This window comes from Melanotaenia boesemani, chromosome 24 (genome assembly GCF_017639745.1).
Source record: "Melanotaenia boesemani isolate fMelBoe1 chromosome 24, fMelBoe1.pri, whole genome shotgun sequence".
In the NCBI taxonomy this organism is placed as follows: domain Eukaryota; kingdom Metazoa; phylum Chordata; class Actinopteri; order Atheriniformes; family Melanotaeniidae; genus Melanotaenia; species Melanotaenia boesemani.
The window spans coordinates 8,985,674-8,999,496 of record NC_055705.1 but is presented as its reverse complement, the minus strand read 5'-3'; the positions used below and the strand labels follow the sequence as shown (position 1 = coordinate 8,999,496).

The 13,823-nt window shown below is 39.8% G+C and overlaps 1 protein-coding gene across 1 annotated transcript in view; it reads left to right on the top strand.

The window, feature by feature from the left end:
• chrm4a (cholinergic receptor, muscarinic 4a) overlaps positions 1-13,823 on the top strand; it is a 59,918-nt gene that overhangs the window by 32,448 nt on the left and 13,647 nt on the right. Inside the window, exons 3-4 of the mRNA XM_041979296.1 lie at positions 9,681-9,835; positions 12,620-12,824. Of these exons, the coding sequence (XP_041835230.1) occupies positions 9,681-9,835; positions 12,620-12,824 (360 nt within the window). The remainder of the gene's footprint in view (positions 1-9,680; positions 9,836-12,619; positions 12,825-13,823) is intronic.

Sequence of the window (13,823 nt, the reverse complement as noted above, 5' to 3'; positions counted from 1 at the left end):
TGTCGTGCTCTTGTGTTGCTGACTACCCTCTCAGACACAAAACCATTAGGCCTTAGAAACTGCGGTCTGTTGAAGTAGTCAATAATTCAGGCCACTGTGGAGGCATCTGAATGTTTTCTTGACTTTCTAACACAACAGTGTAGGCTGAATTGTATTAAAAGCACAGAAGGAGTCAAAGAACATGACCCTCAGTGTTACATGTGTTTTCGGAATTAAAGTGGGCCCACTGAAGCAGGTAGCTGATAGAAGTTGAACTCCAGAGTGATAGGCAAACTGCAGTGGGTGCTGAACTGTGTCTTATTTTTGCTTAGATGAAACCATAACAGGACTTTCAAGATGTGGGATGACACCTGGTCTGTAGTCAGTGAGGACAAATGGATGATATTCTTTGAGATAATGAAGCAAGTCTGGATGTGGCACTGGTTCTTATTTCTGACTAAAGCAAAAGTTGAAGATGTTCTGTAGAATCACACTTAACCTATCTGGCCTGAAGGACCCTGGCGTTGACACCACCTGAATCTTTAGTCCAGTTTCAGGTCCAGGGCGACTTTATAGAGGTGTGACAAAGAAACTGTGGGTCCAAGGAGGGTGTGAGGTCTGTGTGACTGTCGGCAGACGAGGAGGATGTTCACCATTATCTGAAGAAGAAAAACACATTAATCTCTCTGTCATCAGTCTGGTCTCCCTTCACTCTGAAGACCTTTTGAGGGAAGCAGTTGGTGAGGATGATGCTTTTCTTACAGAGGTCTTTCACACATTTAGTGAAAGCATAGATTTTTGCCGCTATGTTGTCCACAGAATTTGATCTTAAAGTACCTCTTCAGAGTTTCTTCACCTTTCTGTGGCCGCCTCCTCACAATGCTTTTTGTCAAAGTTTGCAGCTGAATAATTGGCGTGTAGGTGGAGGTGAGAAATATGAGATTATGGTCTAGTTTTTCTAATGGAGGACGAGTAGAATGGCTGTTTGCATCTTTCAAATGTTCATAGAGTAAACCCAATGCTTTATTTTCTTTGGTAGAGTAGTTGGCAAAAATTTGAAAGTTAGTATAACAGAGAGGGAACATCGTTGAAATCTGTAGAGATCCCCATGATTACTCTGGGTGTTGTTTGTAACCTGGCAACAGTTGAGTAGGTGATGTCACATGTAGTGTCATTAGTGGTGATTTTTACTATCAAAATGATATAGATGGAAACTTAGAACTAATGATGCAATGTTCTGGGCACAGAATTGTCTAAGATTACACGTTTGTTACAACAAGTACAGCAATTCCTCATTGTTTCCTCTTTGTCTGCATGTATAATCTAATATCCTGGTTGAAATGTGTTTATGTTTGTTGAACGGTCCTGCAGCCATGTCCCTGTGAAACACATTTTACTGCGTTTCAGATTTTCCTAGTGTATCCTTGTTAGTCCTCCAAGTTTATTTGTCATTCATCACATATTCTTTTCGAAGATCAAGAATTGGTTAAGTTTTGTCTTTCCTTCTGTCTTGCTCCTTTTCTTAATCTGGAGCATCTTCTTTCCAACTTGTCAGGGATTTGGGGTCTAAGTTCAATCAGCTGCTCCTACTTAGAAACAATTCTTTCGTTGGCATGCTTATTCATCATAATGAAAGTTAAAAAGTATTAGGATAAATAATTTTAGCAGCATAGCATTCAAACTAGAGTAAAAGTTATAGAAAGTTATAGACTATAAAAGAGTTATAGAAAAACATCAGTAGAAAAGATGATACAACAATAAACCCGAAAATTATAAATTAAGTATGCAACTTGTCTTTTACCTTGTCTTGACCAGCATCATGGCAACAGAAAGATGGTCTGGCTGCATGTTGTGCTGAACAAATTTGCTTTGCCAAGGAGGAGCTTTATGGATATAAAGGATATGTAACACTAAGCATATAAAAGTTCTCTTTGGTATTTTTCTTTCTCTCTCATTATTGAATCATATGTTAATGCTGGACCTGGAGGAGGAACAAAAGAAGGGGGAGAGTGAATGGAGCAGAAAAGGAGACGACATGATACAAACGCTAGAAAACAAAATCAAAATAATGAGCTGCTACATTTGTAGAGGAACCTAATAAAAATCCCTGTATGATTTCTGTAAGAACCATCAGGAGAACCATTAGGAGTACCTTCAGGAAGACAAAGAGAAAAATGTCAACACTACCAGTAGCTAGTATGAAAAGTATAACTACAGTCGCAGGTTTGAATAATCATGCAGAAAACAGAGCAATTGTATAATTAGCAAATGCAAGCATAGATGCATGTGTGTGAGACTGAGAGTTAGTGTGAGCACATGCAAATGATATCAAGAGATATCTGTTTATTGATAGATGCACATTGATTGATGGATGCATCTCCACCCTATCCAAAGACCAGAAGCAGACAAAAAGTACCCCTAGGCAGCCACCACAGACCATGGAACCCAGGCAGTCCACTGCTGGGATGACCATGGACCACCCGGAAGTTGGCAGAGGAAGGCCCCCCAAACAGAGCCCCTTGGCTATGGAACATAGGCCCTAGGGTACCAGGAACAACGATCCACCGGCCTCTGCCAGACACTAGCTATCCAAACATAAGTTTAGTGCAGGACCCAGGGCCACACAAGCCTGAGAACTATTCAGCTCTCTGGCAGAGACCTCACCTGACAGCTGGGAACACTGGGCCACCGAGGACAACCATCCAATGTAGACCAACACCCACCCCAACACCAACGGCAAATAATAATAATAATAATAATAATAGGAGTGAGAGCTCACTTTTTAAAGAGGGGGACCACCACCCCAATCTGCCAATCCAGGGGAACTGTCCCTGATGTCGAAGCCATTCTACAGAGGCGTGTCAACCAAGACAGCCCTACAGCATCCAGAGCCTTAAAGAACTCCGGGTGGACCTCATCCACCGCTGGGGCTCTGCCAACAAGGAGCTTTTTAACCACCTCAGCAACCTCAGGCCCAGAGATAGGAGATCCCAAACCAGGGTCCCCCAACTCTGGTTCCTCAACGGAAGACGTGTCAGTGGGGATTGAGGAGGTCTTTGAAGTATTCCCTCCACTAACCCACAACATCCCAAGTCGAGGTCAGCAGTGAGGGTTGGACTCCACCAAAGATGCCCTTTGTCACTGATTCAGTTCATAACTTTTATGGACAGAATTTCTAGCCGCAGCCGCGGTGTTGAGGGGATCCGGTTTGGTGGCCTTAGGATTGGGTCTCTGCCTTTTTGCAGATGATGTGGTTGTTGGCTCTGGATTCACAGCCAAGTGTGAAGTGGCTGGGATGTGAATCAGCACCTCCAAATCCGAGACCATGATCCTCAGCTGGAAAAGAGTGGAGTGTCTTCTCTGGGTTAGAAATGAGGTCCTGCCCCAAGTAGATGAGTTCAAGTATCTTGGGATCCTGTTCATGAATGAGGGAAGGATGGAGTGTGAGATCAACAGGCGGATTGGTGCGGCGTCTGCAGTGATGCAGACTCTGCATCAGTCTGTTGTGGTGTTGTGTATGGGAGCTGAGCCAAAAGGCAAAGCTGTCGATTTACCGGTCGATCTAAGTTCCTACCCTCACCTATGTTCACGAGCTGTGGGTAGTAACCGAAAGAACAAGATTGCAAATACAAGTGGCCGAAACTAGTTTTCTCCTCAGATTGGCCGGACTCTCCCTTAGAGATAGGGTGAGAAGCTCTGTAAACAGGAAGGGGCTCAGAGTAGAGTTGCTGCTCCTCCACATTGAGAGGAGCCAGATGAGGTGGTTCAGGCAACTGGTCAGGATGGCTACTGGACACCTCCCTGGTGAGGTGTTCTGGGCACATCCCACCTGAAGGAGACCCCAGGGAAGACCCAGGAGATGCTGGAGGGACCACATCTCTCGACTGGCCTGGGAATGCCTTGAGACCTGCTCGACGAGATGGCGAATGTGGCTGGGGGGAGGGAAGTCTGTTCTTGCCTGCTTAGGCAGTTGCCCCTGCAACCTGACCCCAGATAAGAAGTGGAAAATAGATGGATGGACGGATGGATGGATGGATTGATGGATGGATGGATGGATGGGTAGTAATGGATTAGATTTATATTGCTCTTTATTGCTGATGGCACTCAAAGCACTGGATCCATTATTCATCCATCCTCATTCATACTTGGTGATAGTAAGCTACGTATTTAGCTACAGCTGCCTTGCGGCAGACTGATGGAAACGTGACAGCCACAGTGTGCCAACAGCCTCTCTGACCGGCACCAAAACATTCATGCACCAGCGATGCCAACACTGGCAAACCACCCTAGAGACCAAATGTGCCCAAACCACCCTCCCCCAACCCACTAATTATTACACTTGTATAGGCTCATTTATGCTTCTTGTACATACAGGCACATCTGTTTCAGATGTTACTGCTCTCAAACTCCCATGCAACCTTTACATTAGTGTGGTTATTATACATCCATCAGAGTTCATCTCCGAATTATGACATGTAGCTCCAGGCTTCTTCTAAGTGTCCTTGGGCAAGATACTGAACCCCACGTTGCCTTCCGATGTGTCTATTGGGGCTATGAATGTGTCTGATAGGGAAAAGCACTTAGAAGTGCTGTATGAGTGTGTGTGTTAATGGGTGAATGTGACATGTAGTGTTAAAGCGCTTTAAGTTGTCAACATGACTAATAAAGCCCTATATAAGTACAGTCCATTTACCATTTACCTCAGTTTCAGACAGTTACAAACATGGTGACGGTGGAGGACATCATGATAACGTCCAATCCCAGAAAGATACATAAAAAGAGGCAGTGCACTAGACAGTGGTGGTCTGTACGACAGTTAAACACATCACAACTTTTTCTTCTTCATTGTTCCTTTCACTGGTCACACGTCAGCTCAACATTACCCCTGTGGTTTCATGTAGCGGACGCAGAAGATGGATGGAAGTCTCCGTATCCATCTTTAGTGTAGAAAATAAATGGGCCTTAATTGTATAACTTTTGCATAGGACATTTATTTACTTTAATCAGTACTTTTATAAACTAACACATTGCCATGTATATTCTGACACCGATCTGCTGAGTCCTTCAGATGTTGTGTCAAACTCACTCTTGGGCACCACCAATGATCTGATGATGCTAAGCAAAACAGAAAAAAAAAAAAAAGAGGTAAGGGGTAAAAGTTGCTATATGGTGCATTTACCCAAGACACCATGAAACATTTAAGGTTTGAGTTGTTTTAGTTTGTAAAATTGATCTCTGATGCTTTGGTCCTGAGCAGCTGTTAGCTTGGCTCCTCATTTAATTTTAATTAATCTCTGATTTGCTGACAGATCATAAGAAGCTCACAGAGCCCCACTAAAAATATATATGTGTATAGTACATTCCTTTAAGGAATAAGAGACATGGATAAAATCTAAGCAAATCCATTGTCTATTAAGTTATTTAAAATATAGTCCCTTTTCTCATTTCTCTTTAAAGCTTCAATAGATAATCTGAACCTCTGTATAGCACCAAACAATTAGCAAGTGAACATATAGTGTTGCAATGAGCACTATTCCCCCACCATCAGTAAGTTTAGCAGAGCATCCAAATGCAGAAAGACAGATGGCAGGCTAATGCAGAATAAAATACTTCTATCAAACCCACTGAAACAACAATCATAATGCAGTGCAGTGGGAGGGGATTTAAAAAACAAAAAATCCAGACGTTTGAATAACCAACACAGTTACCAGATAAGGAACATGACCTGTGGTAAATATGAGGATTGGGCAGTGTTGTTAAAACCAGGAGGAATATGTATTCTGTGGAGGATAATGATGGAACTTGAGACAGGTATGCTGATGAGATATGGAGAACAGCTGCTAAATGACAGGCTCAGAAGAAGAGATGGTAAACAGGAGACCACTGGTGGGTGGAAACTGGAGAAAAACAAACAAAAAAGACAAGAGATGGAGCTCAGACTAAAGAATAGAAACAAACAGACTAAAAAAAGCCCAAACAAATGTGAATACCTTGACACCCCCTACCTCTGTGCATGTTTTCTCTGCTCACGTATTGTAAGTTGTGAGATGAAGTCTAATCATATGTGCATGTTATTTGAATGAAAACCTCGAAGTAGCATGTGTGCAGTAATTTTCCTCAACTGCATAAACCACAGCACCATTAAAGCCAACCACAACTTTATTTTTTTTATCCTGAATAAAATAATATTTGACTTGGTTGAAAGAATCCGAATAAGATTCTTAGTCTTTACTTGTTTTATAGTCCCTTCCTCCTGCTTGGTTACAACACCCAGTTGTTCCGAAGGTCGAATATCAAATTCAGACTTTTTAATAATAGTAGATTTTTAAAAAAAATGATCAGTTTTTCAAGCTTTTTAAACAACATCTTTATATGTAACATAAACACTCAAACTAATGCTTTAAGAACCCTCAATTCAGGGTCTTCATTCAGTGAAAGAAGTTGACAGTCACATTGATAACAAATGGTGACGGACAGAAGGAACCACAGATTTCATTCATGTCTTGGTATGTGGTTTGGTGTACGACCCCAATTCTAAAAAAGCTGGGTCGATGTGTAAGATGTAAATAAACCAGAACGCAATAATTTACAAAGGTCATTAACCCGAACAACCAAACTGAGACATGTTACCATTTAATAGAAATTTGCTGTAATTTTGAACCTGATGGCAGCAACACGTCTGTAAAAAGTAGTTCCAGGGTGATGTTTAGCATTGCGTAGCATCTCCTCTTCTTTTAACATCTGTCTGTAAACATCTGGGAAGTGATGAGACCAGTTCCTGGAGCTTTAGGAGAGGAATGTTGTCCTATTCTGGTCTGATGCAGGATTCTAGCTGCTTTACAGTCCTGGACCTTGGTTGCTGGATTTCTGCTTCCATGACGCTCCAGATGTTTTGTACTGGTAAAAGGTCTGGACTGCAGGCAGGCCAGTTCAGCAGCCAGACTCTTCTCCTGTGAAGCCATGCTGCTGTGATGGATGCAGGATGTGGTTCAGCATCGTCTTGCTGAAATCTGCAAGGCCTTGCCTGAAAGAGACGTTGTCTGGATGAGAGCAGATATTGCTCTAAAACCCCCATGTACTTTTCAGCATTGATGGAGCTTCACAGATGTGGAAGCTGCTCACACCATAGGCACTAATGCAGCCTCATACCATCAGAGATGCAGCTTTTCACCTGTCCACTGATAACAAGCTGGATGCTCCCTCTCCTCTTTAGTCTGCAGGACATGCTTTCCATGTCCCGTTTTTTACATCCTGTTTCACATTTTTATCCATCTGATCACAGAACAGGTTTCCACTTTGCCTCAGACCATTTTAAATTAGTTTTTAACGAGAGAAGATGGTGCTGTTTCTGGATCCTGTTCATATGTGGCTTCTTCTTTGCATGATGGAGCTTTAACCTGAATTTGTGGATTTCATGGTGAACTGTGTTCACAGACTGTGAATTCTGGAAGCTTCCTGAGTCCATGCAGTTGTTTCTAGTAGTGAATCATGTCTGGTTTTAGTGCAGTGCTGCCTGAAGAACCCCAAGATCATGAGCATCTAGTTTTGACCTTTATTGCTGGCCCATGTGCACAGAGGTTCCTCCTAATTTTCTGAATCTTTTGATGATATTATAGACTGTAGAATGTGGGATCTTCAAAATCTTCACAATTTTACATTGGGGAACATTTTTCTATTTTTCCATAGTTTTTAGACCCAGTTTGTCTCAGACTGGTGAACCATCTTTAGCTCTAAGAGGCTCTGCCTCTCTAAAATGTTCCTTTCATGTTACTGACCTGTTTGCCAGCTACCTTCATTAGTTGCCAAATTCTCCTCTAGTTATTTTTGATTTGTACTGTTCCATCCCTTTGCTTCCCCTGTTTCAACCTTCTAGAAATGTGATGTAGCCATGAAATTTAAAATGTGCTCACATTTTCTACAAAATAATAAAATCTCTCAGTTTCAGCACCTAATATGTTCTATCAGGAATAAAATAGGGTTTTTGAAATTGTCAATCATAGCAGTTTGTTTTTATTCACATTTTACACAGTGTGTCAACTTTTGGGGAATTGAATTTCTGCTTAGACATTAAAAATAGCTGCACATGAAAATACAGTTTACTTTGTTAAATGAGTTATCAGATTAAAACTGTGTTTGAAAGCTTAAAGGATTTGGTGGTGGAGTTAGAAACAGGACTGTATATGATGGGACTAGTTTCCTTCCTGATATAATATTTTCTAAAACTACTTTAAGTTTGAAACTTTTTTTTAATTTCAGGTATTGTTTTGCAATTCTTTCAGTTTTAGTTATATTTAGTCATTAAACTCTACATGGCTAGGTGTAGGCATAGAGGTTTATTATTAAAGTTTTTTTCTGCTTATTGTCACAAAGTGCTTGGTCAAAGAAAAATTGCTAAAGTAATTTGAGATGCCCCCCCTCCTCCCCCCCCCCCCCCTTTTTTTTTTTAGTAAATTTGGTAGTAAATAGTAAATAGTTTGGTTTGTGTGTTAAGTATTTGGTTAGGTTTAGTAATTAAAACTCAGTGGTTAATTTGACTTGTGGATTAAAGGGTGACTCATCTTTCTCTCGCTTTAAAAAAATACAACATGTCTTCCTGACGGTTCTCCAGTTTGTTTCCTTACAAAGGCTGGAAGGTATTTTCTGTTTAGTTTGTTTACATATATAGATGCCGGTTGTCTGTTTTTCTGTTTGGGTTTTGATTGTAAGGTTGTTGCCCTTGTTTTCTATCTTGTTCTCTTTTTTTCTTTTCATTACCTCCTTTTTTTATCTTTTCTTCACTCTCCTCTTTCTTTTGTTCCCCCTGTAAGGTCCATCATTAATATGCAATTCAGCAATAAACAAATAAAAAAAATAAGAATAATACTCAAATATCAAGGGCACTTTTAATCCACAAAGCTTAATTTTCTTAATATCCATAAAATTCCCGTTGGCGAAACACATTTATTTAGGACAACATGGCTGCCAGATCATCATTGTGCTTGCCACGATGCTGGAAAGGACAAGATACGTGGTGCAGAAATAAAACAACACTCCCACTGACAAGCAAAAATGGAAAAGTCATTGTAGACATTATTCATCTTTAATTACTGTTTCCCATTTAACTGTCAGATCAGTTTGAACTAATTAATAGCCTGTGGTTAACGGACTTTGAAAGTGTCAATGGTGTGATAGTTTGTCTATTTCTACCATAAATAAAGACTTTAAAAAGAGAATGAAAAGAAACAGAAGACAACCTACTATTAATAATTAATAATAATCTTTATTATTGGTCAAAATTTGGAAACCACACATTATCTCTAAAATTTACCCCTCATCTGTTTTATTTCAGTGTTTCCCTTTATATTTTCTTTTGTGGATGTCTTTCTTACATCAGGTCTGTTTACAAGATTTAGAGGACAAGAATCAGTAAATGCTACTTCAACTATGTGGTCTGCTGGATATCACTATGACAACAGTTCTCACATGTAATGTAATTATAGCAAATAGTAAATTGTCAGGCAGATTGTTTTACCTGCATTTGACTCACAACTAAAATATGAAACAATTACCCACAATTGTTTTTTTTCACACATGCTGAATTACCTGAATATTCTGATGTTTAAATTTACATTTTGGAATGATAATAAGCTGCAAAAAATGTTTAAATCACTCTGAAGGTAACATCAGTCATTTTCCTTTCTTTCTTTTTTGGCTTCTTGCAGTTCCTGTCGAACCCTGCAGTGACGTTTGGGACGGCTATAGCTGCATTCTATCTCCCCGTCATCATTATGACAGTTTTGTACATCCACATTTCTTTGGCGTCAAGGAGCAGGGTCTCCAAACACAAACCTGAGAAGAAAGAGAAGAAAGGAATAAAGTAAGTGCATTGAAGTGAATACAACTTTTAGATACTTTAAAAATTTATTTAATTAACTACAATTACTACGCTGTCTTCTACCACCGAACTGGATAAAAGTCAGTTGCTATATATTTTACATAGGAGTTACTTAATCAGTTGAAGGTAGAATCAGGGTGAGAATATACTTTCCTTTTGTCCTCATGTTCATGTAGGAAACTTGCTCCATTGTGAGTGTAATTGTTTATATACTTGTGTACTGCGCTTGTTGCTGGAGGATTCCAATTTGCATGGTTTGAACAAAATAATAAACATTGTAAAAATAGAGGAGGTTAGCTTTTGGTTAATTTACACTTGTTTCGCAATGCGAGGAATTACATAAACTCCTAAAAATACAGCAAACTGTCATTTTCTTTACCCCTTTTAACCCGGGACCAAAGTGGTTCCTACACTGCCCCTACCTTAACCTGCGTATGGCAGCTTGGGAACATATAACATTCATTTCTAAGAAGACGCTTCAAAGAAATGCGAAATATACGAGTTAGTCTTTATAAACATGCATGCACATAATTCAAAGCAAGTATTCTCAGCCTTAGTTCGCATTTAAACACCTGGTTGAGTGTAGCTTGACAAGGTTGGATGCTAATGCTATCATAAGGTGATACCAAGCCCTCTGGTTAAGCTGCTAAATATTTGGCATTGAGGGGAGGTGTGGAGTCTGTGTGGTGACCAGAAGAAAATAACTTTATTACATGGCCATGGATTACTAAGGAATAGGAATGAAAAAACTCATTCTAGCTTTGTGTTAATACCTTGAAATCTTGCCCAATGTCCACAAATTATTGTGTGCCTTAAAACCTTAATTTAGTCTCTCTACCAATTATGACACTGTAATTATCCATAAATGCTCACAGTATATTATAACATGCTATCTTGTTCTTTAATATTTTGAAGTTTTTGAGTAAGATATATGGCTCCCTAGGGTTATCCGTCATTTCCACCGATTGTGTGTCATACGGAAGTGCAAATCTACATGGGGGCTTTTATTTTGAAAATTACTAGAAGCTTTTACACTGCTTCCATGCCTGATTTCCTGCCTGCCCCTATCTGAACTGCTGAGTTTGATGCGTTTTGGACGTGTACTCGGCGTGTGAGTTTAGTATTCTATTCTATTCTATTCTATTCTACAGTCATTTAGCAGACGCTTTTATCCAAAGCGACTTACATTTGAGAGCAAGTACAACACAAGCATGAATTCAAACAAGATGGGACGTCATAATTAAGTGTCAGACCACTTTTGAGTCCAGTTGGACCTAGGTGCTGTCATGTAGTGCTAGTGCAGTGAATTAATTATTTTTTTTTTTTTTTTTTTTTTGTAGTCATTTTAAGTAAATACAGGATCACGATTCATTCATCAAACAATATCAACATGGTCATAGTAGAGAGCTGGGACAAGGCACTTCTGGGATGCTTTTTTTTTTTTTACTTGTCTTGTCCAGCATTGTATCAAACAGAATAAAGTCTGGTTGCTGTGTTGTTTATGGGTAAAAAGGGGAGGTTTATGGGTATAAAGCTCCTCTTGATAAGCTGATTAAATTATTTGTTTACTGTTATTATTATTATTATTTTTTTTTTTGAATGATGGAATCTATGTAATCTTGCTAGACCTGACTGGAGGGGACAGAAAAAGGAGGAAGACAGCAAAAAGAAGCAAAAAGGAAAGTAGAAAAAAGAAAGAGACAAAAACACAGCAGATAGAAGGCAACGACCCTTCAATCCAAACTATCACCAGACAACAAACTGCTATACTTGTACAGAAATTTCCTAGAACTTTTACAGAAAAACAGAGCTGACAGTAATCAAGAGTTCCTAAATAATAACCATATCAAAAACCATATCACAAATGTATTTCAACAACTGAAGTACCAGATACACACTCAGAGAAAAACAAAAATATCTCTTAGTGTATAGACCCACTGGACAACTCAGCGACTTTGTCAGCTTGCAGAGTATGACGAATGATGAGTGATCAGAGCTAAGTGATGAGTGTGATCATACAAATTCGACCATACCTCCACAGAGTCTAGAGGCTGACTAGGGCGGCCCAGAGACCCACCTAGAGGGTGGCAGAGGAGAACCCCAGCCAGAGCCCCCCGCGATCATGGGGCCAGACCCAGGCGGGCCAAGATCGGCCATTAAGGACAGTCAGAGCAAAGGGCCCAGGCCCCAAGGTTTCTCATAATGTCTGACATGTCCTGATGAGAATTTCCTTTGTTCTTGTTCTTTCCACCTCTAGAAAACTAACAGATTTCTCTGTTCTTGCAGCATCTGTAAGGCCTTAACATGTGACCATAAGTTATTCATCTCATTATTCATCCAAAAATCTGCTGAGCTAAATAATGCTTGTAATGTTTGATTTGCTTCAGTACCTAACAACAGCGTCAGTACAAAATTACAAAAGACTTGCAGTCTTACAGAGCAAGATATACCAAAAACTCACACAATACATCTCAACTTGAACCAGGAATATGTTTTTCTATATAACACATAACATATTTGAATATACTAAAATAAAACAAGACTAGACTGTTAATCCAAAATGGAGTTAAAAAGTAAACAAAAAGAGGCAAGAAACAGGAACCAATGGACAGAAGAGAAAACAATGAGCCAAAAAAGGACAATTTCATGTAGAGATATACAAGTTATATTTGTACCTCATTAGTGTCTACTGACACATTTTCATCGCTTCATTCAACTTTTAAAATTTATGCTTTATAAATAAACTGTTTGTGCATTTTTTTCCAGAACTCCCAGTCTATTAAAGAGTCACCTGATAAAGCAGAACAATAATAATGAGACCAGCCCTCAAGCCAGCCCTCGCTCCACTCCCAAACTTAGTCTGGACTCAACTACAACTGCATTAGAGGCTGTGAAGAATGGCAAAGTGGAGGAACCGAAACCAGAACAAAAGGCAGAGCCTCCAGGTCATCCCAGTCCAAGGCTTACACAGGTACAAACACAGCAGCCATTACAACAATTAGCATCTTGTTACTGAAGCGTATGGCTGCCACCAAGAAAAATGGGACTGTAGTTTTTCATTCTAGTGATAAATTTATGTTAAAAAACTTTATGGTAATGGTTTAACAGTATTTCCTTCTCAGTATTTCATACGTTGAAAGTAACAGAAGAGTCCTTTATATTTTATTTCATGTTTTTAACAAAGTAATTTATATTTGGGTATACTGTCATTATTTGTTTGAGCATTTAAAGTCCATCCATCCATCCATCCATCCATCCATCCATCCATCCATCCATCCATCCATCTTCTACTTATCTGAGGTCAGGTTCCAGAGGGAGACCCAGACCTCTATCTAACCAGCTACTTCTGGGGAATTCCAAAGCATTCCCAGGCCAGAAGGGAGATTCTCGGAGTCTTTTCTGAGTAGGACGCACTCCGAAAATCTCCAAGGGAAGGCAATGAAGAGGCATTCTAATTAGATGCACACACCACCTCTAAATCTAAGAGCTACCTGTGAGGGTTGGACTGTACATATACCAGTATATTGAGAGTTTTGTCTTTTGACTCTCTTTGCCGTAATGGATTGATGCAGTGCTCTCATTAATGCTGATGAAGTCTGAAGCCATCTGTCCATCTCTTGCTCCATCCTACCATCATTTGTGAGCAATGACCCGATATACTTAAGCTCCTCTTGTCTGAGGAAGCCAACAGAACCACATCATCTGCAAAAAACAGGGATGTGACCTGGAGGTTCCTAAACCAGACACCCTCTTCTCCCTGACAGCACCTTGAGATCTGGTCCATGAACACTACAAACAGGGACGGCCTTGGTGGAGTCCAGCATGCACTATGAACAATTTTGACTTTATTATTATTATTGTTATTCCATTCAGTATGTTTTCACTTGACTGACTGTTTTTTTTAACTATAGAAAGTTACTATGATTTTCTGTGGATATCCAGGACTCTCAGATACAGACATCAGTATTGA